This window comes from Temnothorax nylanderi, unplaced genomic scaffold (assembly GCF_030848795.1).
Source record: "Temnothorax nylanderi isolate EJ_2023f unplaced genomic scaffold, tnyl_v1.0 TNYL_tig0171_pilon, whole genome shotgun sequence".
Lineage (NCBI taxonomy): Eukaryota > Metazoa > Arthropoda > Insecta > Hymenoptera > Formicidae > Temnothorax > Temnothorax nylanderi.
Genome location: NW_027249233.1, coordinates 340,388 through 365,465, shown reverse-complemented (window position 1 = coordinate 365,465; position 25,078 = coordinate 340,388). Strand labels below are relative to the sequence as shown.

The 25,078-nt window shown below is 38.0% G+C and overlaps 3 protein-coding genes across 8 annotated transcripts; 2 read left to right on the top strand and 1 right to left on the bottom strand.

Moving 5' to 3' along the window:
- The first annotated feature begins 718 nt into the window (after positions 1-718).
- On the top strand, positions 719-14,309 carry Hel89b (histone acetyltransferase 1). 2 transcript variants are annotated; one of them, XM_071715734.1, is made up of 15 exons: positions 719-906; positions 1,481-1,531; positions 1,750-1,997; positions 2,080-2,429; positions 2,616-2,970; positions 3,049-3,671; positions 3,745-4,517; positions 4,604-5,165; positions 5,280-5,574; positions 5,788-6,083; positions 6,156-6,469; positions 6,938-7,688; positions 7,776-8,042; positions 8,221-8,856; positions 8,925-14,309. In XM_071715734.1, the coding sequence occupies exons 2-15, from the start codon at positions 1,521-1,523 to the stop codon at positions 9,123-9,125; spliced, it is 5,682 nt and encodes a 1,893-aa protein (XP_071571835.1). In that variant the 5' UTR covers positions 719-906; positions 1,481-1,520; the 3' UTR covers positions 9,126-14,309. The 2 variants fall into 2 exon arrangements, with proteins under 2 accessions (XP_071571835.1, XP_071571837.1); XM_071715736.1 differs by lacking the exon at positions 719-906 and adding an exon at positions 1,061-1,337.
- Agps (alkyldihydroxyacetonephosphate synthase) lies at positions 9,494-18,600 on the bottom strand. Its single transcript, XM_071715747.1, has 6 exons — positions 18,388-18,600; positions 17,478-17,567; positions 15,096-15,376; positions 12,762-13,050; positions 10,898-11,207; positions 9,494-10,679 (listed from the first exon to the last, which is right to left on the bottom strand). The coding sequence occupies exons 1-6, from the start codon at positions 18,489-18,491 to the stop codon at positions 9,906-9,908; spliced, it is 1,848 nt and encodes a 615-aa protein (XP_071571848.1). The 5' UTR covers positions 18,492-18,600; the 3' UTR covers positions 9,494-9,905.
- Positions 18,601-18,650: 50 nt separating this feature from the next.
- On the top strand, positions 18,651-25,057 carry LOC139778005 (adenomatous polyposis coli protein). 5 transcript variants are annotated; one of them, XM_071715739.1, is made up of 10 exons: positions 18,651-18,766; positions 19,700-20,607; positions 20,725-20,869; positions 21,075-21,226; positions 21,340-21,679; positions 21,749-22,160; positions 22,481-22,741; positions 22,857-23,087; positions 23,290-23,982; positions 24,909-25,057. In XM_071715739.1, the coding sequence occupies exons 2-10, from the start codon at positions 19,755-19,757 to the stop codon at positions 25,035-25,037; spliced, it is 3,216 nt and encodes a 1,071-aa protein (XP_071571840.1). In that variant the 5' UTR covers positions 18,651-18,766; positions 19,700-19,754; the 3' UTR covers positions 25,038-25,057. The 5 variants fall into 5 exon arrangements, with proteins under 5 accessions (XP_071571840.1, XP_071571839.1, XP_071571838.1 ...); XM_071715738.1 differs by lacking the exon at positions 18,651-18,766 and adding an exon at positions 19,296-19,407; XM_071715737.1 differs by lacking the exon at positions 18,651-18,766 and adding an exon at positions 19,356-19,497.
- The last annotated feature ends 21 nt before the right edge of the window (positions 25,058-25,078 follow it).

Genomic DNA, 25,078 nt, shown 5'->3' with positions numbered 1-25,078 from the left:
TCTCGCGAAATGTAAGCGCACAGCACAAAAAAATATTTAGTACCTATATAATATATTATTATTAGTGAATTGTGTGGGAGAAAGAATTGCTACCAATGTTAGAGCCATTATCAACGAACCTTATATTTCGATATTTCATATTCTTTATTTTCCTTTCTCTCCCCGTTTCTTTTAGATTCTAACATTTTAGTGCATTTTCTTGATTACTAGTAACCCATTAAATTGAGTAGACCGCAATTGGTCTTTCTAAACGTTTCTAATTAATTCCGGAATCATTGAACTGCAGTTAATAACGCAACGCGCGTTAGTTATACGGGTTATACGCTAAAAGAATTGATTATTATTAAATTACATAGGTAAGATTATTTTATTATTTTATTGATAAAAATTTGTAAAAATCGATAACGACGTCTGTCGAATTCAGAGATGCACTGAGATGCACGCAGCGTAAAGCGCAAAGCAAATACTTGTCGCGCTTCGCGCTGCGTCGTGCGTCGTGCGTCGTGCGACTCGTGCGTCGCGCATCGGAGTTCGGAGTTGATCGGAGTATCGGAGATCGGATCGGAGTCGGAAACGCGTGCCCTCGCTTGCCCTCGCCAGCCCACGCCATCCTCGCGATTATTGAACGGGGAGAGCGGCGATTGGCCGGTCGGCGGATGACATGCGCACCGCCGGCCAATGAGAGCAAAAACAGGGGACAAAACTCAGGTTCCCCAGCAATATGGCTGTCAGTATAAATTTGATGCTTGTAACATGAGTTTCTCTCCGAGAAATTTGACAAGCGTAAGCGTAGTTTCGCGTTACGCGCGGCGTGATGTGACTTTCGCGTGTCCGGCAATGCGGAAATGGCAACGCGAGTCAGTTGAAGCCGGAGCCAGACAGCCAGAACGGTTTTTCGGAGAGCAGGTACGCGACCCACCGTCCACCACCGCCGTCGATCGTCCGCCGTCCCCAGCCGTCCCCAGCCGTCCCACGGCGACCGACCGCCTCGTTATGTCCATATTGCGCTCAAACCGACGCTCCGCGCTTTTCCCCGCGTTCCTCCCGCGTATTCGCGCGATCCGATCGCTCGCGGAGTAACGCTGGGGTACCATCGCCGTCACCGACGTCGACCAGCGGTCGACCGACGGCCGACGCGTCCTCGCTTCGTCATCGCCACCCCATTCTCCGTTCTCCATTCTCCGTCTCTCTCCAGATCGACCTCCCTCGACCGTCCTCCCTATTCGCAACCACCGATAATCGTTTATCTGTTTACCGCAATTTTACTCTTCCGGTCGGAGATAACGATCTCCAGAATGCCAGAAGAGAGTTTGCTCGGTGTCAGTTCCTGAGATCCAGTAATAGCACTGTCATTAATTTATGTTCGAATTAATAAGTATTAGGAGTAACGTGTTAAGAATATTGTGAAAGTTTTATAAGATACTCTTTCTAAGCAGACAAGCTAGACGAGCCATAATTGTTTCTGTTTTTATGGTTTAAGGTATTCACGAGTCGTCTATTCAGCAATATAGTTCGTCACCATGACGTCAAGGTAAATGTATAATAAAATTAAATATTTGTACTTTTTCTCTGATACGTGTGTGGAGTATTGTATAATGATTTAAACCTATTAATAAACACAGTTATACACATAAAAAAATATATATATATTTATTTATTTATATTTTAAAAGATACATTCTAAACAAATACTTTTAAAATTTTTTTTTATTTTCTACCAGTAATTTATATATCACATTTTAACTTTTAGATTGGACAGACTATTCATATTGTTGGAGACTGGAACAAACGCAGTTACCAAAAGGGCAGCTGCGCAGCAGTTGGGAGAAGCGCAGAGATTACATCCTCATGATCTACATCATTTATTAGCGAGAGTCTCTACTTTGTTAAAATCTCCACAATGGGATACTCGAATATCGGCGGCCCATGCTGTGCAAGCTATACTTGCTCAAGTTCCACCTTGGGAGCCACAATCAATTAAGAAAGAAGTCTCCGCAGGTAATATTAATACCTCGTTAAATAACTTTTATATCTTTTTAAAAACCCAATTATACGATATATGGCTGTTTTGAATTAACAGATGAACCAGAAGCGATTAAACGCAAGACTACTACCAAATTGAATTTAGAATCTTTTGATATGAGCAGAGTTCTAGCTCGTAGTTCACATCTTACTGGATCTGAGGGCAGCGAGTATGACCTAACTATATCAGAGGGAGAGCAATTGTCATTTCCCAGTCAGCAAGAAAAATTAGCTGCAAAACTAGGCTTTCATCCACGTTTGATAGGCGTCGATGATTTATTTACCGTCGAGGATCTTATCCCAGTACAGGCGCCACGTATGACACAAACTGCTACTGTACCTGTCGACGAAACTTTGAAACAACCAGCAGGATTGAGCAGAAGAGAAATGAATAGAGCGAAACGCAAAGTATTACGGCATTTTCAAGCTTTTATTTTATTATAATCAATATTTCCTTTGAATTATCATTTCATTTGAATTGGTATGCAAGCGTTAAAAATTTATAAAATGTTTAGAATCGCTTTATATGCTTCATGTATTTTACTTGCAAATTTTGCAACGAAGATATGAATTATTTATATGTTAACAATACAGGCGCGTCAGTCAGTGACGAAACAACGATCGCGTGAACCGGATGATCATCGCGCTAATGATGACCTTTCAAATTCAATGAATGTTCAATCTCCATTAAATAACATTGGTGAACCACCGACCAAAAAAATGATATTAGAGGACGCGATCTCATCAGATACTGGATCAAAGTGCGGCTTATCTAACGAGCAAGTAAGCGGAGTGCCAGATGGTACTGGATGCTGGCCAGATTCCGTCGTAGATTGGCCTTTAGAATCCTTCGCGGAAAGTCTTTGTCAGGATTTATTTAGTCAAAAATGGGAAGTACGTCATGGAGCAGCGACAGCTTTACGGGAACTTATAAGACTTCACGGTAAAGGTATGTAAAAATCTGTAGTAATACATATTTCTCTGGGTAATATTAAATGTTAAACGCTAAATGAGCTTGAATACATAGGAGCGGGCAAGACCATGGGTCAAACCTTGGAAGAGATGCAAGAGAGCCATTACGAATGGGTGATTGACGCTGCTTTACGATTGTTGTGCGTATTAGGGCTTGATCGATTTGGAGATTTCGTATCTGATCAAGTTGTCGCGCCAGTACGTGAAACGTGTGCTCAAGCGTTGGGGTCGCTTTTCCTATTAGTGCCCAGTGGTCCAAATGCCAAAGATACGCATGGTGTTTTTCCTGGAATACTTTCTGTAATTCTCAAACTATTGGAGCACAACGAATGGGAAGCGAGACACGGTGCATTTCTTGCTTTAAAATATTTATTAGCCGTGCGAGACGATTTACTGGATGAGGTATTGCCAAAAGTGTTTCCTGCTATTATGCAAGGACTGTCCGATCCTGTCGACGACGTAGGTGCAGCCGCCGCGAGTGCGCTTATACCAGTAGCGCATGCTCTTCCACGATTACTGAAATCAACAGAACTGGAGGTTATCGTAATACGTCTTTGGCAATTATTAAAAGAACAAGATGACCTGGCTGCGGCTTGTAACACCTTTATGGGTCTCTTGGCTGCGATACTCTCATTACCAGCGGCACATGCTTGCTTAACACCCCAACCATTATCGCAGGTAATGCAGTAATATTTTTTATTATTTCGGGACATATTTAAATGTTTTCGAATAACAGTTGAATTTTGCTTAGGTATTACCACGTTTATGGCCATTCCTCAGCCATTCAAGTTCAAGTGTACGTAAAGCCACGCTGCAAACACTGCAAACTTTAACTGGAAACGACAGCAATTGCAGCGAAAACAAGAAGGAGCGATGGGGCGAGGGTGGCGGATTAGTTTTACAGGAAGCATTGAGGCATGTGTTTCAATGCGTGCTAATCGAACATATTAGCGTGATACAAGACGTGGCCGAACGTGTCTGGGAAAATCTAGTCGTGCAGAGTGATCTCGAATTATTGTTACATGCGGCGTGCCCTCACGTCAGTACGTGGCTTTGTCTCGCCATGCAACCGGAACATGTGCCATTCAATCCAAATTTGTTAATGACAGTTGCTAATGTTATTAAAGGCACGAAGAATAATCAAACGATTGCCCATTGCGACGGGCAATCAGATACTAATGGCGGAAACAGTAATATTAATACAAGTGCGAAATCATTATCCGAACTAAAAATGTATATTGGTGGGATTGAAACGGTGGCATTGAATGTACGAAAGGCAAACGTGATACAGGCTCGTTGCAGAACGTCTCGTATGTTAGGATTGCTGTCGCATTATGTTGTACAACCTGCACCAGGTGTCATTTATCCACCAGACGTACCTAGTCCAGCGCTTTGTTATGCTAAGGTGCTATTGGCACATCTAAATTCGCGATCGGCTCTGCAACGTACCGTTGTGGGGCTTACAATGTCTCATTGGGCGACTGTGGATCCACTAAAGATACCCGCGATACCAGACATTCTCAGGTACGAAAAACAACTTCTATTAAAACAAGGAATATTTCATTTATCTAAATTACCAAAAACAAGATGTTTTTTTTTTCCTTTTTTAGTGACAGATTATTGACTTGTTTAAACGAATGTATGTACTATGACGAGATAGCGGCTTCCTTCACGAGACTGCTGCATGAAAGCCGAGATTATATCGCAACTTTAAAACATTATAAACTTATGGTACCAATTGAAGTGGATTCGTCTGGCGTGATGACTCTTGATCAGATCGCTACACTTGCTGGAAAAACAATTCCCACCCTTTGCTCTGTGGGAGCAAACGCAGGTGGAGGTGGAAATATTAACAGCGGTTCAATGGCTATTAAATTGAAACCTAAATTAATGGAAAGCTTAGAGGAGAGAAGGCGAGCGTTAGATGTCGGAGCAACTACGACGGCAGCACAACAACAGTCGTTGCACGTTATGTCAATGGCTGCGCTCGCTGGTGCCGCTACGATGTTACATATTCTTCCTCAATCTCCTCAGCCACTTAATCCGTTAGTAAAACCGCTAATGGAAGCTATAAAGCGCGAGGAAAACGAAGAATTGCAAAAATTGGCTGCAAAACATTTGTCTCATTTGGTCGAGCTTTGTGTCGATAGAAAACCATCTCCGAACGCAAAGGTTCGTATATAAAATACACAAGATCATGAGAAAAAAAACGAATATGAGTATCTCGAAAACTATCGAATATCCTTTCTATGGTGCAAGATGTTATTAAATAATCATCTGTTCCAGATTTCTGCCAATCTATGTACATTCCTATGTTCTGATGTTGAGTTCACACCACGGGTATGTTGCGCCGGTGACGTTGAAATTTTTGATGGAATACTCACTTTGAATAACAGGCAAAAACATGCCGAGAGAATAGCGTATAATCGAGGTGCAGGTAGTGGACTCGGCAGCGGTAGAGGCCCTGGTAGGCCACCGACGACTGAGATTCCTATTGAGGAGTTACTCGCTTGCGAAGAACCAGAAGCCAAAGCCGCTAGAACGCGCCGGCGTGGAGCTACATTGGCATTAACAGCTATAGGTACATTCTTAAAGAGTTAATACTTAAAGAGATCGCGTTCCGATGTGCATTAATCAAAATTAATTAATGCTTAATTAAATGTTTACTCTGACTTGTTGAAAAAAGACAAGAGAATCGATTAAATTCCAATTAATTGTATATAATTAACTTTTATGAGAACGATCTATAATACATATGTAAGCTATATTTTAAAATATTCCCATATTCTTAAAGCTACTCTCTTCGGTTCTCAATTACCTGATCGCTTACCTCAACTGTGGGATTTGATTTTACCGAACACACTAAAGGACGCAACCAAACAAGATAATATACAAGAGGAGGAAGGAAATCAATTAATTTTCGGTTTACAAGTATTAGAGATCATGGTGCCGAGTTTAGCTAAGTCTCTGTTACCGCCTGCGTTAGAATGTCTGCCACGTTTGTGCAGTCTATTGGCACATCCGTACAAAGCCGTTAGGCATATGGCCTCGCGATGTATAGCGACTTTAGCTACTTTAAATACAGAGAAGGTAATAAGCTTTATCAGATGCATATTAATAATGATAGAAGATCAAATGTGGACTAAGAATAGTTTCTTTCAGACAATGGTACACTTAATACGCAGCGTTATACCACTCTTAGACACAACTGGCAGTGAGAAGAAATGTTCTTCAGGCATAGTGGCACCGAACGAAGTCGATTCCGTACGTCAAGGAGCTGCAGAAGCTCTAACTTGTATCGTCGAGAGCTTAGGTGTACACGTGGTGCCATATGCAGTACTCTTTATGGTACCCTTATTAGGACGTATGAGCGATCAAAATCAATCTGTAAGACTAGTTTGTAGCGCGACATTCGCTACGCTTGTGCAACTATTACCGCTAGATCCTGGCGCAATTTCGGACCCACCAGACCTAGTGTACGTTATTCATGCAAGATTATATTTATAATGTTCGATAATAGGTACATTTGGTGTATGCAATGATATTCCTTGAAAATTATTTCAGTTTTCATAAATAACGATTACAAATAGTAGTTACAAAAATATCTGTTCGATAACTATCAAATTGAAATTTAAATTCATAGACAAAATTGGAAAAGAGAAAACGAACATTGGCAGCGCAATAACAATTATTGAATGTTAAACATCAATGATCGCACTTGCGCCGCGATTATAGTGTATCGCGCGAGTATTGTATCATCGTTTTCAAAAATACTGAATTCACTGACAGATTAAGCAAGCTATAAAATTTAATTAATATTGATTAATACTTAAAGATATTCCAGCAAGGCATATCGCCAATTTATTCACCAATTGTGTATATTATCGAAAACTCGCACTATCGACCCTCGAATTCAATGATGCTCATGTAATATCATATCACAGGCAAGAAAAGGCACAAGAGAGAAAGTTCTTGGATCAACTTTTGAATCCTCGTAATATTCCTGATACGGAGCTGCCGATTCCCGTAGCCGCGGAATTACGTTCCTACCAACAACAGGGTTTGAATTGGCTCAATTTTCTGAATCGTTATCATCTTCATGGAGTTCTGTGTGACGACATGGGTCTCGGAAAAACATTACAGACACTTTGTATTCTGGCGTTGGACCATCATCGCAATCCACAGGCATCTACCAGTCTCGTAGTATGTCCACCAACTCTTACCGGTCATTGGCTATACGAAGCTGAGAAATTCTTCAAGGCAAAGGATTTGTCAGTCATTCAGTATGCTGGTACACCGCAAGACCGTGAGAAATTGCGTCCCCGGGTACCACATCACAAACTCGTAGTTGCCAGTTATGACATTGTACGAAAAGACATCGAATTTTTCGAAACACATCAATGGAATTACTGTGTGCTCGATGAAGGCCATATAATAAAGAATTGCAAAACGAAAAGCGCCAAAGCCACGAAACGATTGCACGCGAATCACAGGCTCATATTATCTGGTACACCTGTACAGAACGACGTGCTCGAGTTGTGGTCTCTATTTGACTTTCTGATGCCAGGCTTCCTCGGCAGCGAGAAACAATTTGCCGCTAAATATTCCCGTCCCATCTTGGCCTGCAGAGAGCCGAAAGCAGGACCGAAGGACCAAGAAGCTGGTGCCTTAGCTATGGAAGCTCTGCACAGACAGGTAATTTGCGTGTCACGTATTCTCGTTGTCGTTGCAGTTAGGGTTATATTACGGTAATACTTCAGGATAATCAGAAATTGATTACAGGTATTGCCATTCTTATTAAGACGAAACAAGGAAGACGTGCTGCAAGATTTACCACCTAAAATCACGCAAGATTATTACTGCGATTTATCGCCTTTACAACGCATACTTTACGAGGATTTCCGCACTCGTCATTCGGCCATCACCAACAGCTCCTCGTCTTCGAACGATTCTCAAAGTAGTCACGTGTTCGAGGCGCTACGCTATCTACGTAATGTGTGCAATCATCCCAAATTAGTGCTAAGTCAAGGGCATCCACTGTATCGAACAGTATGTATTCAAAAACAAAAATGTTTAAATATATTAGGAACAAAATATTTAAAGAAAGAAAGAAATATAATCTTGTCTCACAGTGTTACATTTCTCAATTTTTTTTCCGTTGCTTAAGTTTTTAAACCTGCTGTAATATGATTTTCATCACCCTATACAATATTTCTAATATTTCCAGGTATGCGATACGTTGAAACAGCAACAAAGCACTCTGGCAGAAATCGAGCACGGCGCCAAGTTGCTTGCATTGAAGCAACTGCTATTAGATTGTGGCATTGGGCAACCGCAACAAACTCGCAAATTCTCCGTCGCCATAAGTCTTACCACGGAAAGCGCCCATTCTCAGGAACAACAATTAGTCAGCCAGCATCGCGCTCTAATTTTCTGTCAGTTGAAAGCAATGCTGGACATTGTCGAAGAAGATTTACTTCGCACGCATCTGCCGACAGTAACGTATCTTCGTCTGGATGGCAGTGTACCAGCGGCGCAGAGGCACTCTGTCGTGGCGCGTTTTAATGCTGATCCATCGATAGATGTTCTTCTATTGACTACTCAAGTCGGTGGTCTTGGATTAAATTTGACGGGAGCAGACACCGTCATATTCGTGGAGCACGATTGGAACCCCATGAAAGATCTCCAAGCAATGGACCGCGCGCATCGTATAGGCCAGAAGAAAGTAGTCAACGTATATCGCTTGATTACTAGATCGACAGTGGAAGAAAAAATCATGGGACTACAAAAATTCAAGCTTCTCACTGCGAATACGATAATATCAACGGAGAACGCCTCTTTGGAAACCATGGCTACTGATCAAGTAATTAGACAATTAATACTGAACTTTACTACCAAAACTCACATGATGTATCAATGTAATTTCCTTAGTTGTTAGATCTATTTTCATTGGATAACGGAAAGGAGAAGAGGACGGATCACCAAGAGGACACTGTTTCAAAACTTCCTGGCCTACCGGGAATTAGCCGTTCTGTGCTAGATATCCTACCCGAACTCTGGGAACAGCAGCAATACGACGACGAATACGATCTCGACTCATTTCTGTCTACTCTGAAGGCTGATAGCCAGTAAGCTTACCAGTACCTCGATAAATCAATCATTCAACGTAGATTTAGAGCTCGGCAAATTCTTCGCGTAGCTCAATGTTGGCACATGATATCAAATGAAGAAATTGTAGAAATCAGATCCGGTTGTTAACTCTTGGTTGCGTATAGTTCCAGCAATTGTAGCATATTCCCAATGGCCAAAAGTGATCACTTACGTAATTTGCGTAATAATAATAAAAACTACGCCTGATTAAGAGTTAACAAATCTAGCCCTGTTACAATGGAACACAAGTTGTTAATTCTTAACAATAAGGAAAATGACATTATCATCGTACCTAAACTCAAATAACCTATAGTTGATAGTAAGTAGAGATAAATTAAGGTATCTGTGCGTAAGGTAAACGTGTGTTTTGTTTAGTTATAATAATTTATAAAAATGCCGATATATACAATTACAATTCCGCATTTGTACCAAACGACGCCACGGTGCATAATTATTTATAATGTATATTATACTAGTCTCTTTTTTTTCTCTATATCATTACGAATCAGCAAACAACAATACCAGTTGCTATCTACGTGCATTCGCCATTATAATGAGAAAATCGAATTCTTCATTAGAAAACATCACATGGAACAATCTTAATGGCAAGTTGATGAGATATTGTAACTTTTGGTCGAAGGTATACGAGATCACATCAATTTGCTACAATCAAACTTTTCAATGATTTAAGATATCGGCACTAACGGAGTATACGAAATAGCTCTATAGATTCCCCACTATGTCGCATGTACGGCTTTTAATTCACAATTTGGATTTATTCCCTGAAACCATATTACCCGTTGCGAATATATTATGCGGATCCAAGTGCGCCTTAGTCGCTCGATAAAGCGAAACACCCACTTCCCCGACGGCTTCGGGATAAAACGACGCGCGTATTTTACCTACTCCATGATGATGGGAGAGCGATCCTCCATTGGCGAGTATCTCCTCTCGCGCCGCATGCTCGATGGCCTCGTAAGTTTCCACGGGATTCTCCATGTCTGCGTAGCTAATCGCCAAGTAAAAATACACGCAACAACCCGCGTCATAAGTCTGCGTGACGCGGCAGGAAATAAAATATTTACGAACGCCGTACGCCTTACAGTCCCTGGCCACGCGAGACTTAACATTTCTGCACAGTGATAATGCGCGGTTCCAAGAAACAGAAGTCTCGAACGATTCTGCTAACACGTTAAACTCGAGTCCAAGGTCACGGATGTACGCTATCACGAATGTTAACATGTAACCTCGTTCACCGTTCGCCTCGCCTGCCGGTATCCCACCGTACTTATCAGCTATCTTGTAAATTTTCCGTTCCTGAGCCGCAACATCCGCTGCTAAGTCGCCCTCCATCAATAGCGTGGCCACGCATATCTGATCCCATCGGAAACCCTTTATTCTAGTGATGTACATATGTTTTAATCCTTGGAGGATCAAGCCGCCCCAACCAGATTCCGGGCGTAGAGTTTGCCCCATTTGGAACTGTTCGTTATCCATTAAGCGGATGCTGGCGGGTTGACATCGTTCCTTCGCGATCTATACATTCATAACGAAATTACATTATTTTGTCGATCTTGTACGATGTACGAGATGGATCGTATTATTCCTTTATTGCCCGTGAAACCGGATGTACAATGGCTGCCGTTTCGGCTTTCTTTCGTCGGCTTTCACGATATTTATTTTGGGCAAGTGTTAACAAAGCAGCACGGCCTTTACCGGTCGGCTTAATGTAAAAGTCAACAAAGGATACGCACCTCTCGTAACGCGTGAACACCGCTCAGAAAATGCGGGAACACAATACTGCCGTATTTCACCACTCGTGGCAACGGTCTTATCTTTAGTACGACCTCCGTGATAATACCCAGCGTTCCCTCGCTGCCAAGTATCATATGATCAAAATCCGGGCCGCAAGACGCGCGAGGTACCAGACTACCTCTTTCCAAAGTGATAACAGGATCCTCTGTTCTTCCAGTGACCATTCGTATCCGCACGACCAAATCCTCAATGTTGCCGTACGTATTCTTTTTCATGCCGCTTGCCCTAGTCGCCACCCATCCACCTAAACTATTCGAGACAAGCTATTTTCAGCTTTTCGTGCGTTTGAAATTTTGTTTCTCACATGTGAAGAAAAACTTTTAAATACCGATTATTAGTCAGGGTTGAGTTTCAAATACGGTTGATGCAAATCTTTGAAATATCTACATATTTACATATGTATGCAAGTATACATATTTAAATAGATATAGAGATATTTCAAAGGATACAAGTTACATATGCTTTTATTAGTTTAACTTTTCAAGAATACTGATGCATTTTGTATTTTGATTGAAAGTTGCAGTCATGTCTTGTATCTTATATTTGAAATATTGTAACATTATTTATCTTCAATTAAATAAGATAATTCGATTCTTTTTCATAGTTTATATTTTGTGCTTTACAACCGGGACAAATTTTTATGGTACTTTAACTGAACCCTGAGTTACCGTAAAAATATATAAATATTTTTTACATTTACAAAAACATACAAATTTACAAAATAACCTAATATTATTGATCATGTTCTATGGTTTTTCTGATGCGATAACAAATATAAATATTAAATTTAAAAAATTAACGTTTCATTGTATGTACGCGGCGATATGTTTTATGGCGATGTATAGTACGAAAAAAAATGAGTCTTGTTTGCTTTTCATGCTATGCATTTAAATGCATTTTAAAATAGCTCACACTCTGATCTCTGGTTTCCGTTGTACGCGTTTCCGCGCATTATAATAACTTATAACGCGCGTCAAACATGCATCTCCCCATAGGTCACACAATCAAATGCGTGCTTTTTTCAAACGCGCGCGTTTGATGCGCAACTTAACGCGCGGCAATGCATGCATGGAAACCAGGGGTGAGCTGACAAATCAATATCGAGTTCTGTAAGAAACGAAATCAAAGTATGTTGTTTGTCATCGCAAATATTATCATATATATGTATAAATCAATTACTGCATTTGTATAAATATGTTATTTATGTATGTAACTGTTTAAAGTTCACTAATGTCATTATGCAGCATGCAGAAAGACACTACTAATTGTTTGTTATTCATTGCATGTAATCTAAAAAGCTTTTTTTAATTAATGTGATTTTATGGCTAAAGATGTGTTTTGTACCACCCTTTTTTCAAAGTACCTAATTACACTCACCTTATCATATTATGTATCTTGATAAATAAAATTACTTTTATACGGATATATAATTTAAATTCATTTCGTGAATTAAAATTTAAAAAAATTCTAACTGAATTTATATTGAGCAGGAATCGTTTCCATTTATTAACCAGGGTTGAGGCAAATGATAAGAAATAGTCTATATAATATATTAATTTTATAGAAAAATTTAGATTTTTTATTTGAATGGTAATAGAAAAAAGAATTAGATCGTAGACGTCAGTGTAAAGGTTTGCAATTTAAATATATGGAAAATATTAGGTAATAAGAAATTAGTCAAATTTTATTATTTAATTGAAAGTATTTATCTTAACAATATGTATCTCGATGTACCACGCATTCGTACAGAAACGAGAAACTCGACTTTACGCATACTCTAATTGGATATTAGACTTCACGTACCTGGAGAACTCATAAGAATCGGGCTCATGACCACATGTAAATCCTTCGGAGCGAAGTAACCGTTCCAGATCTTGACCGATTATGCCTGATTCGCAGCATATCAACAAATTGTCCCTATCTATCCACAATATCCGATTCATTTGTGACGTGTCTAATGAAATTATCGTGCGACGTTCATCCGAGGGACAACACGTCGCACGGCTGACGCTGGTTCCACCGCCAAAAGGTATGCAGACGACCCCATAGTGTGCGCAAATATTGACAATCTTGACGACATCCTCGTGGCATTCTGTAGGTATGAATATTAATAGAGGACACCTCACAGCGAAAATTTTCCCACGAAAGGAAGAACCAAAACACACGTTTTCACTCATACGCAGTAATAAATATACATAAGTAAATGCACTTATGCAGAATGGGAAACACAAAGTATGTTATTTTCTCAGAAGCTATCAGGGACGTTCATAACTCACAAGTGATTAGTAACGACATTTTTTGTGGTACTTAAAGATTGTGGAAATTTTTCATAAAATAGGATCCCTGGATTTATCAGAAGCGGACTATTCCCATTTTTAAAATGGAATCATGCTGTTTTCTTATGTAAAAAAGTCCTGCTCATTATACATAATAACATGAGATCATAGAAAAATAAATAATTCACGAGATATTTTTATGTTATTCTATAATTCTGTATGCGTATTCTATAATGATATATGAAGTGTTTTCTGAACTGCCCTCGGTCAAAACATGCTTTTGCTTTATGTTAATCGATATTTTGTCGCTCTCTATTCGCTTCCTTTGAATCGTTCTATCAATATTATTTATATTCTGTTCCGGATAAATTTGATCATTGATCAATTATAATATACATCCGGTAATAATGTAATTAACTAACAATTATTTTTTAATGATCTTAACACTTGTTATTCGCAAAATAACAAGAGAAATTGTTTTATCTATGTATATATATATATATATATATATATATATATATATATATATATATATGATTCCACGCGCGCGGAAAATGCGAGTTATTTATATCAATTTTACTTTTAATAAAGTTAATTTTTGTAATCTGTCTTAATTCAATACTTTTCACTTGTTATTAATTTAGTAGATAAGTATTTCTATTTAGTAACTGTCATTTACTCTTTAAATTCTGGACAATCTTGTCACCTATATGTGAAAGTGAAAGGAAAGACTTGCATATTAGTTCGGTTAAATATCCAACCTTGAGCACCTGAGCAGAAATATATTATTTATTATTCTTGTTATAACTCGTATGTCACATACAATATTGATTTATTTTTGTGGATTTCAAAGTATGCTATTTTTAACGTCATAATAACCGCTATACGACACCGAGGTCATTTGAATTTTTTGAATTTTTATGTGTGCGCAACAAAAAATCTTACGAATGTATAACGAAAATATCTGATCCAAACTAACTAAAATTAGATCGAATAAAATATTTGATGAAATCTATGTAATCATGTATATAGACAGCTATTTAATAATGTGACATTAAAAACAAAATCAGTGAAACTGACTAACGTAATTTCTTGCATTAAGTAGTTAAAATTGAACAGAAATAAAGGGTAGGTATTTCGTATTAAAAAATAATTTCGAATTAAACTTTGAATTAAAAAATAATGTTATTATTCATTACACAGTAAACTTTATTAAGACAAGCATAAACAATAGATTTATCGCTATTTTTCAACAAAATAAAAAAATATTTTCAACAAAATAAAAAATATATCAATACGCATCAGACACTTATAATTCAAGATGGCAAAAGATCGCCAGTAGCACTCTACAATTGCATTACGACACAATTAAATAGGCGGAGTAATAACATACATTGATTACTGCTTGTAGAAAAAAAGATTGACATACGAAAGAAATTTCTATTCGTAATTGTTTTGTGTACAACAATATGTATATTATACATATGTACAACATATTTTATTTTAATTCTTTTTGATCGCAATTCTTAATGATTATTTGAAAAATATTTCCAGTGCAAGTTATTTCGTTCCTAAAAAGACATTTTATGTTTATCATAATAACTTATTTCAAGATGGAATCGCTTCGAATATTTGAAGATTATCTCTATTCGTTTAAATATTTTTTCTTTATATATAAATTGTTTTGTTTTTCTATTTGAAAAAGATATGGAAATAAATTTTTTTCCATTTAACGATTATATTATCTCGTTAATAGATATATTTTTTGAAGGCCAATATTATATGGATTAGTACAAACTCCGATCAAACTCCGCCTACTTATTGCAGTTGTTATGGCAAGGATGAAAAAATATCAACTTACTGGGCCACAGGACAATATCCGGTATCCTTTCGAAGGAGCTGTACTTCAAAAGATAAATTTCTCGCAACGTGTGACCGTGTGCTCGAAACAGACGGTCGATACCATTGGTTGAATAGTCGATCGTCAATTCCTTTATCGCTTCCAACAATTCTGCAGAAAGAATTGGTTCTGGAAAGTCCTTCGGTAAATTTTGAGGCGTGTTCGTCATTTCCCATGTTATATCGAAAGTTTTTTCGCACCATTTTGTGAAATAGGGAAGCTCCCGGTTTCCAATGGGATATCTAAAAAATATATCAAAATTCGTACTATTTACAGAGAAACTGACCTTTACGTAGCATATGTTCTAATCAAGTTAAACGTGTACGAGATTACAGTACATGCTAGAACAATTTCCGATTTTCCGCAATAATTGCTTTTAGAAGGAAGTAAACGCAAGTCGAGATAATTAATCGCTGAAGATGAACAGCAGCCAAACTGTCATGTATCAACTTAAGAGATGTAGTCTTTTAAAAAAACCTTTAAAAAATTAATTATACTGATCTTTTATTTCGTCTTCTTTATATTAGGATGACTAAGTGACTGGAGTTATTTATATGTTTATCAACGAGGCTAAAAAAGTTCTTTTTATCAGCTATTGACATAAAGACGATAAAGCAATAATTATCATAAGTATCTATAATTGTTTCAAAAGACGATGAGATATCACATAATTATCGTTTTCTTTTTTTTACGTTAACTGCACGTTTGCTTTTTGAAATTATTCTTTAGCAGCAGATATTTTAAATTCTTTATGTTGCATTGCAATTTTGGCTCGAAATATAGTTGTACAGTGGTATCAAGACGTATCTTATATAACGCAAACTAAGCAACTTTGATAATGAAATTCTTATCACTTCTATTACTTATGATATCATACGATTACAATCACTAATGCATCATCATGCTAAAAGAAATTTAGACTTCAACGAAATCTAGACTTCAAAAATAATAATTTTTAAGAAATTAAAAATTAAAATACTATTTTTTAATTTATAATGACTTCGATATTTTCATATTAAGAGATTTTCGTCTTTAATTAACTTCTAAAATATGCCATTAAAACATGTTGTTTTATTATTGACGTTACGCAATACGATTATACACTTTTAAATGTAATTACGTTCTGATAAAACGTAATATTATCAAAATTACGAAGAATTAACATATTTTTCTGGTAAACTTCTTTTTGAAGTAATTATCATTACAGTGTTAATGGCAATTCCATTCCCATGTGTTTTTTTCCTTTTTTTTGAGGAATTTATGCAGACAAAGTCTTCATTGAATTAATTCGCTGGCGAAACGCAATACTAATAAGTATCACTCGAGAGGTGCAAATAAAAGGTGTGCATACGCTATAAGACATCGCAACATGCGTTAACGATACGCGCTTGCCAGTAATTGAATAAATATAATTAGCTAGTAGATAGACATAAGAAAACGAGATAATACGCAAGAATTTCAACGTTCAACGTATACATTTAGCAAGCTAAAATCTCTCGATGCTATGGATACCTATTCATCGAAATCTGTACTTTTTACGAATACAAGAGAAATGGGCTAATTAAGCGCCAAACCCGGTAAATGAGGCGCGAAAGTTATTTGTAAATTATTTACATATTTTCCAATCTTAGGAAACTGCGCGCCGACTATATTGTCGGATTTGCAACATAAGCCGGTATTTATAGTCGAATCTTATATTTAAGACCGTCTTAAGTACGATCTTAAGATGTCATTAATCATTTACAGAGCCATATTAGTATCTTAGACATAACTTAAGACGGTTTTAAAATAAGAACCGACTATGAATACCGGCCATAGTTCTGTTTGGAGCAGTAAAATCCCCTCCCTCCCCCTAATTAAATCGTTTCGATTTAATTTTGATGCTAAATATTACCTTATCCAAAGTTTTTCACAATAATTTTTGATGCTAAGCATCTATTATTTTGATGCTAAGCATCTATTAATTAGGAGGAGGGAGGGGATTTTACTGCTCCAACCAGAACTGTGTGTGTGTTGCAAGTCTGATAATATAGTCGGCACGCGAAAGTTAAAAAATATATAAAAAATTAAAAAATAACTATCGCGCATCATTTGCCGCGTCTTAATTAGCCTCGAGAGCGAAATTTCTGTAAAAACAGAAGCAAAAAGGTCACAAAACTACTCGAAAAATCGACAAAGAAACGCACAAAATAATATTATGACGAATCGAATACGAGTCGAATAAAATACATTTTTTACGTTTGAATATCTTTTATATCTTCATTATACTTTATAATAGTACTCCTCAATAAGTAGTTAACATTTATTTTTTATTCTTCCTATATATTTAGTGGTATAACTCACCTGTCACCAATAAACTCTATCACGCTCCTGTCGTTGACGCGAAACCCGGAATCCTTGTAGCCCCAGCCGTTCCATCTTAACAACTGCTGCCTTAAACACCAACAGCAACGTAGACGTGAGTGGTCTAAAAGACCGAAAGCCGAATATAATTATATCTCGCGACCCGCGACCCGCGACCCGCGACCCGCGCGAGTCTCGAAATATTTCAAACTCTCGGCCTGAGTACCGCGCACATTTTTGTCACGTGACCGAGGGCTCCCGGCTCGGTCGAGAGCGCGGTTCGTAAAAAAATTGTAATTTTTCACGATTTTTCGAAATTTGCGTACGTCCATTCCTCCGCTTAAGCGCCGTTATTCCGCTCGCGAGCCGCTAAAATCTCTACCGATAATAAAAAAAAAATTGAGCGATAAAAAAAGAACCTGATGCAGTTAATTCACGCAAATAACGAGAGAATGAGGAAGGAAGGAAGAAAAGAGGCACGGAAAGTCTCTTATCGATCGACATTACGATTACATGACAATGTCACTCGAGCCTAGACCCGAGACGCGGGGGAGGGGGAGTCATGTCATACATAACGTCGACAATGAGTCACGAATTTTTGCACACGTAAAGTGCACACAGGGTATGTACACAGCTGCGAGAGGTGTGGCCGGTCGCCGGTCGCGATTAAGTGCACGCTGCACGCTGCACGCTGCACGCGCGTGGCCAGCGTGGGCGCGTTAGGTCACGCGTGTGCGGTATGCGACACGATTCCCATGTGCCCCGTATATATATATATATATTACGCGCATGTACGGTACAGGGGCGCATCTGCCCCTCGACGCTCGACAGGCGAGTGAGGCCAAGTGAGGCCAAGTGAGGCCAAGTGAGGCGAGGCGAATCCGCTGTACCGCCCGAACGCGAAACTGACCTGATTTTCGGCACGACGCTCTCAAACTCGATCGGCTTGTTCGCGCTCGTCCGGTGCTTCTCTTGCTCCGACATATCCGCTGCGGCTGCGGATAAAGAGCTCATTGTTCAACCCGCTTGGAATACCGCGGAGAGAAATTAACCCTAAACCCCGCGCTCAGCAACGACTCGGACGGCTCCGCGTCCACTATTGACACGCGCACCGGCAAACCAAATTTAAATCGATAGAGCCTCCGCCCGACCACCCATCGGCGCGCCAATCAGCGGCAATCGCGCACGTGTCACCAGCGGCCTATCGCCTCAGCTTCTAAGCGAGTGTAAGCGAGGAATCGACCAATCCGCTGCGTCCCACATACGTTATCGTCGTCACTCGTCGCTAGGTATGTTGCGGATGTTGCCCCAGCGCAAACGTAATCCTATTGCGTAACAGGCTCTTCACAATGTTCACATGCATTACCACCTTCTTATATTTTCAATTTCCTAAACATCGTTACATCCATCATATTAAAATGCATCCAAAGTCCAAAGTACTGCGAGTAGAAATAAACAGCGGCAAAATAATAACTTTGCGTCTCTCGATACTATCCGATAAGGAAATTTTAACTTTGTGTCTTATAAAGTATGTTTACGTTCAAATATGAAGGTAGTAGATAGTAAAAGTGGTAAAAGTAGATCGAAAGAGAAAGTGCAAATAGAAAGCGCAAGATTTGAAGAACATTAAAAAAAGAAAAGTGGCCGTCTTTTTCGAAATCTTTGTCTTTAACGGAATAAAGTAATTATAAGCGTGCGAAAAATTTTTCAAACGTGTTGATTGGCTACGGAATAGAGAATTTCTGGAGACTCGAGGAAAGTTTCGCGTTTCGCGAACGCCACTGCGCGGGCGCGCAAAAGAAAGAGAAAGAAGAAAGAAACGCCAGTCGCGCGTCGCGCCACTCGCCAGCGCCAGTCATTATCCTCTGCCTCTCTGGCTCTCTCTCTCTCTCTCTCTCTCTCTTTATTTACTCTGGCTTCCTCAAGCATCGTAAGTACCTGAGTGTACCTGAATCTGACATGAGAGACGCTCGGGCTATTTTTATGGCATCTGTGCTGTTATGTGCTCATTTATAACAATGTACGCTTTTAACGAGGGTGGTATAAACTTTTTAATGCAGAAGGGTGTTAGGGAAATTGTTAAGGAATGGAGAATATCAATGGTTATAATATTGTTGTCGAAAATTCGATATCTTGTGACTTGTCACTGAATCGTTATGACGCTACTAGTTGCTACTAGTCGCAAAATGCTACGAGTTATCTTTGTGATCGCTTTCTTTTAGGAGACTCAACACGATGCATCTCGACTAGTCTCGCTGTTAGAGATCTGCCGCCAGTATGGACATGAATGGCGCGGAGACATACGATGAGGACGTGAACGATCAACCGGTCGATTATAGCAAGAAATATGTCGAGAGAAATGCTGTGCCGCAGAATCAACGCCTGGCCGATGAATCACAAACGAGCCGCGTCGCGAAAAAGGAGTTCGACGAGCGCGACAACAAGGTGGACCTGTTTGGCGACTATGCGGAAACCGATCTTGATCAGCCTACGGATTATAGCCTGCGATACGCTGAGGACGACACTGACGAGGAGGAGAAGCAGAACAATGAGTACTTTGCTGGCAGCGAACAAGAAGACACCGTCAAGACTTATTGCACAGAGGGAACGCCCTATGAGACTCCCTTTAACTTTTCCACAGCTACTTCCATGTCGGATCTTCGAGTTGAAGATATAAAAGAGAACGTACTTGTGAAGAAGGTGCCAAAGAAGACGAACCAAGTAGCCAGCAAAATATCCACGTCCTTCGTCGAACAGACCGAAGCTCTTAATTGCGACGAGCAAGATGGTCCACAAACGAAAGAGCTTGAAGAAGACAATTCAAAGGATACCGCGGTTCTTAATCCTGGACAAGTAACTCCAGAGAAGATAGTAAATTATTATGAAGAAGAAGAAACGTCTCGTGGCTTCTCGCGTGCCAATTCGCTTAGTTCTCTGAGTAGCGCGATGACTCCTCAGAATAATAGCACGGAAGTTATATCGAAAGAAGATTCACCTCCTCCTGTGAATAAGGAAGAGTTGGAAAATAATGATCACAGTGTGAGGTTGAATAGCAATCAAATCGAGTTGTCATCGGTGAGCGATAATTCTTTTGAAAATAAGAATAGCCCACGTGTGTTAGACAAAGAAGGTTTGTATCCCATGTTAAATTGACAATAAATATATAAAAGTACGTTTCTATATATAATTTTAACAAATATGTATTAAGTATAATATGTTGGCACAACAAGATATCCATATGTTACAGGAAAAATGGTGACATTTGGTGGCCAAGATTACTATGCGGAAGAAACTCCTTTAATGTTTTCACGCTGTAGTTCGCTTGGTTCGTTGAGTGGTTTTGAACAATATTCTATACATGATGATCGTAGTTCTGTGATCAGTGACTTTAGGTAAGTTCTATTTGAAAATGTAAAACTTACATCTAAAATACAGAATTTATATTAAGCATTAATATTATGATAGTATATTATAATTGTATTTTATTTCCGAGATTACTACTTCTTAGGAAATATTTTAAATCTTGTTTACTTTAATACAATTTTCATTCTTCAATTGTACATAAAATAATGCCATTTTTATTGATTATTTCCTCAGCCGTAGAACCAGTGGTGTAGTCTCACCCAGTGAACTGCCTGATTCACCCACACAAACAGTTTTACCCAGTCCACGTAATCATAAAACTCAGAATGCAGAATTTATATCAAAAATACAAGAAGAAGCAGTAAGACCGTCAGTCCGACATTTATGTAGGCAATACTATTAATCACCTATACGACGATGATGATGATGATAATAATAATACAATAATAATGTAAACATTTGTCTATCTAAGATTATCTAAATTTCATATCTGTTGCAGTATTTTCTAAACCGAATGTCACGAGGAATAGTGTTTTTGAAGATGACATTGCCACTTTCAAGGAAGAATCAACGCCAATTGAATTTTCTAGTGCAACCAGTCTAAGTTCTCTTACAATTGATGACGAAGTCAAAATACCTAATGACACCAAGACGTATTGCATAATGGAAAGAGTATTTGATACAAATGAGAAAGATGTTCATGTACTTGAAAAAGATATGCTTAATATGAAAATAAATAGCCCAGAGAACAACGTGAAAGAGGAACAAGTAAGTGACGGCGATGAAGATGACGAGGATATGTTGGCTGCTTGTATTAACATGGGAATGCAAACTAACAGGTAATATACTATAGAAAAAGAATTTATTAGATAATTTAAAATAAAATCTTTACAAATGTATTTACACAGATATAGACAGTCTCTGAACTCTCAGAAATCTGTACAATCAGAGTCAACGAGCATCTTAGTGCCATATCAGAGAAATTCTATCCCAACCAGATTGGAATCACCCGCGACTCCAGTCAAGACACCTGTTGGTACTTCGAAGAATAGGACTGCAATGGAAATTGTTGCTTCAGACACCGTACATGTGTATTGTACGGAGGATACGCCCGCAGATATCTCTCCAGTGGGATCTCAATCCAATCTGTCTGCTCTCTCAATGCCAAGTGTACAGGAGGATGAGGAGAAGATTGTGTGTGAGCAAGACAAATCAGCCGAAATTAATTGCCACAGAAATGACTTGTTTGATGAAAATTCCAATCTTTCGGGCGAAGATGAGAAAATATTAGATGAATGTATTCAATCGGGCATACCTAAGGTATTAACTTCTTCAATTAGTTATTGTATTTTATGTATTTACTTATTATTTTCAAGATGGGTTCCCTCATACTGTACAATCTCATTTCACTTTTTTACCAGTCTTTTATAAACTAAAGCATATATATAGAATCAGAGTCTCATTATAAATTATCTTTTTTCTTTTCACAATATTTAATCTAGCCGTAGAATCTGCTCAAAAAATATCTCGCGTCGACATTTAAAGATATAACTTAAAAAGTGTCACGCGTGTGTATATGTAACAGGCATAAAAATCACATTGTTGAAACTAGCCTGTTTATCATTATTTTTATTTCCTAGGCAAGACAGATAACTCCACCTCCAACAAATGGCATTCTGTTCGGTAAAAAATCGGAAACATTATCGCATAAGTTTAACATATGCGGTACACCATCGTCTTCACCCGTTGATACAAATAATGGAAATAAAAATTCTATATTGAGTCCCAAATCACCAGGTAGTGCGTCATTGAGACATCCAGATGAATTTTCAGACGATAGCTTGAATCATTCAGACGATGATGCAATTTTGACGGAGTGTATACAGTCTGCAATGCCAAAGGTTATTGCTTTAGAACTAAAAAATTAATATTTGCATCTGTTTATACCGAATGTTCTATACTCCATACAGTAATTAATTATTGATTATATTTTTTATCAGACAGTTTATTTTTTAGGCAAGATTCAGATTATCACCGTCAGTTGGTTCGCCGTTAGCACAAACAGCAGAAAATCCTACAACGATGAATATACAGCTGCCCTCCACTTCATCATTTTTTCAGCCAAGATACGTGGAGCAAAAGAAAAGTATAGCAAAGAAACTCTTACCTTTCGAAGACAATGTCGGACTTTCTGAAGAAGAAGAGGATATCATGTTAGCACAATGTATTAGGTCTGGTATGCCAAAAGTAAGTTATTTATGTATAAATAATAAGATATACACAAAAGCATTCCTTGACAGATATTAAATAACGAGTACATTAAAGACTACACTAAAAAAGAACACTTTTCTGTTTTACACTTGGGATATTCTATATCATATTTAGAATAAATGTTCTAATATTTGATATTGTATATATACACTATATGATGATATAAATTAATTTTCAGGCATTAAATTCCATGCCGTCTGCAGCAATGACATCCACAGCCAAAAAATCCGAACCACCTTCGAAAGTTACAGGCAACTTTTCCAACCCTTCGGCTTCCTACTTTGCGAACAAGTCTCAGTCTCCCAGGAATGCCGCGCTATATTCACCATCGTTGTATAAATCTGTGAATATCAACACGGCGGATGTGCGTTTTGCCAGAAACGTATCCGGCAATTTTAACCACTTCCCCGGGAAAGCATCAAGCAGTAATATAGCACAGACCTCCGGTCAGACATTGAAAAATTGTGATAACGGTACGCGCGACAGGATAAACAACTCGCCGCATTGTGCTCGAAGGTCGCCGCTTCGTCGTACGGAAAGTCAAAACGGTAATTTCGTTGACAGTCTGTGTATGCGATCTCGCGATGTGAAATGCGTGCCGATTTGTAACAGAATCCAAAACGACGACGATTACTCGTGCAAAAATCACAACACAGTGAAATCTAACACGGTGCCTTCGCGCCATAGTTCAGCAAGTTCCCTCAGTGAAGAAGGTTCGCTGATTTCCACGGAAGAATGGGCCTTACTAGAGTTATGCATCACGTCTGGTATGCCTAGAAACAAGTGTCGTGTTAAGGGAACTAAGCCTAATGAGAGTGCAATGTCTAACGTTCACGATGATTGCGAGTCAATACCAGAGGACAATTACTCGGTATGCAGTTACAATTCTTATATTTGTAAAACATAACATGTGCATATCACATGACAGAGTTTCTTTTTCTCTCTCTGTCTGGCAATTTGTATATATAATATTTTAAAAAGACTGAGTATTTTTGTATATTAATTAATAAAAGAATACTTGTGTATTTAGGATGTTTAATTAAAAATTTCTTTACAAATTAAATTGATAAACATGAAGTTTTTTGCTTAGCTCTAATTAACATTTTGTAAATTATTTAAAACATCAAGAAATCAGCTCTTGCATTTTTTATATCGAACAGTTTAAAACATTTCGTATGCCTGCATTCTTTGTTTAAGTTAATATTATGTTTTTAGTTTTGATTATTTTAGATGATATTTAGAATTAATCGAATAAATCGCATTCTAGAATCGTGATAAATAAGTTATTAATTATTTAATCTTGGTTGTGATGAAAATGATTATTATTCGAGATATTATTAACAGCAACTTAATTTATAATGAAAATTTCCATTTAAATGTATTAAGACTTGACCTTCTTAGTGATCAATATATGTCATATATTATAGGTATTTACCACTTTAAATATGTATTGAGTTTATAATTTGAACTAAATTATATTCATAAATTTTAAACGTGTAATATTATTGATAATTTGCTATTACGGTTGCAGAAAAATATACAGTTAAACCGGAAATTTTAACTTGGCTGCTTTTAATTAATCTAATATAAATTTCATTTATATGCCATTGTGTGTGTGGCATTTTTTATATATTTTTGAGCAGTTGTCTTGTTTTTCAAATTTATGGATTTCGGGATTTTGTGTATCCAACGTAGCAATGCGCAATTCAAACTGATCTAAAAAATTATGAATAGAAATTCTCAATCTTTTTTTTATTTAGACATTGATCATTTTTAAATTGTCTACTTTTTTCGCAGAGTTTCTCTAAAACTTTCGTAAATATATTCGCAAGGGTAATGATCATTGAAATACTTTTCCTGCGACGGAAATCGATTAATTATATCCATCATCGGGAAGAAAATAGTAATATCCGGGTGATCATATAGTAGGCAGTAAGTACTAACATAGTTTTTGCCAACGATTGCGG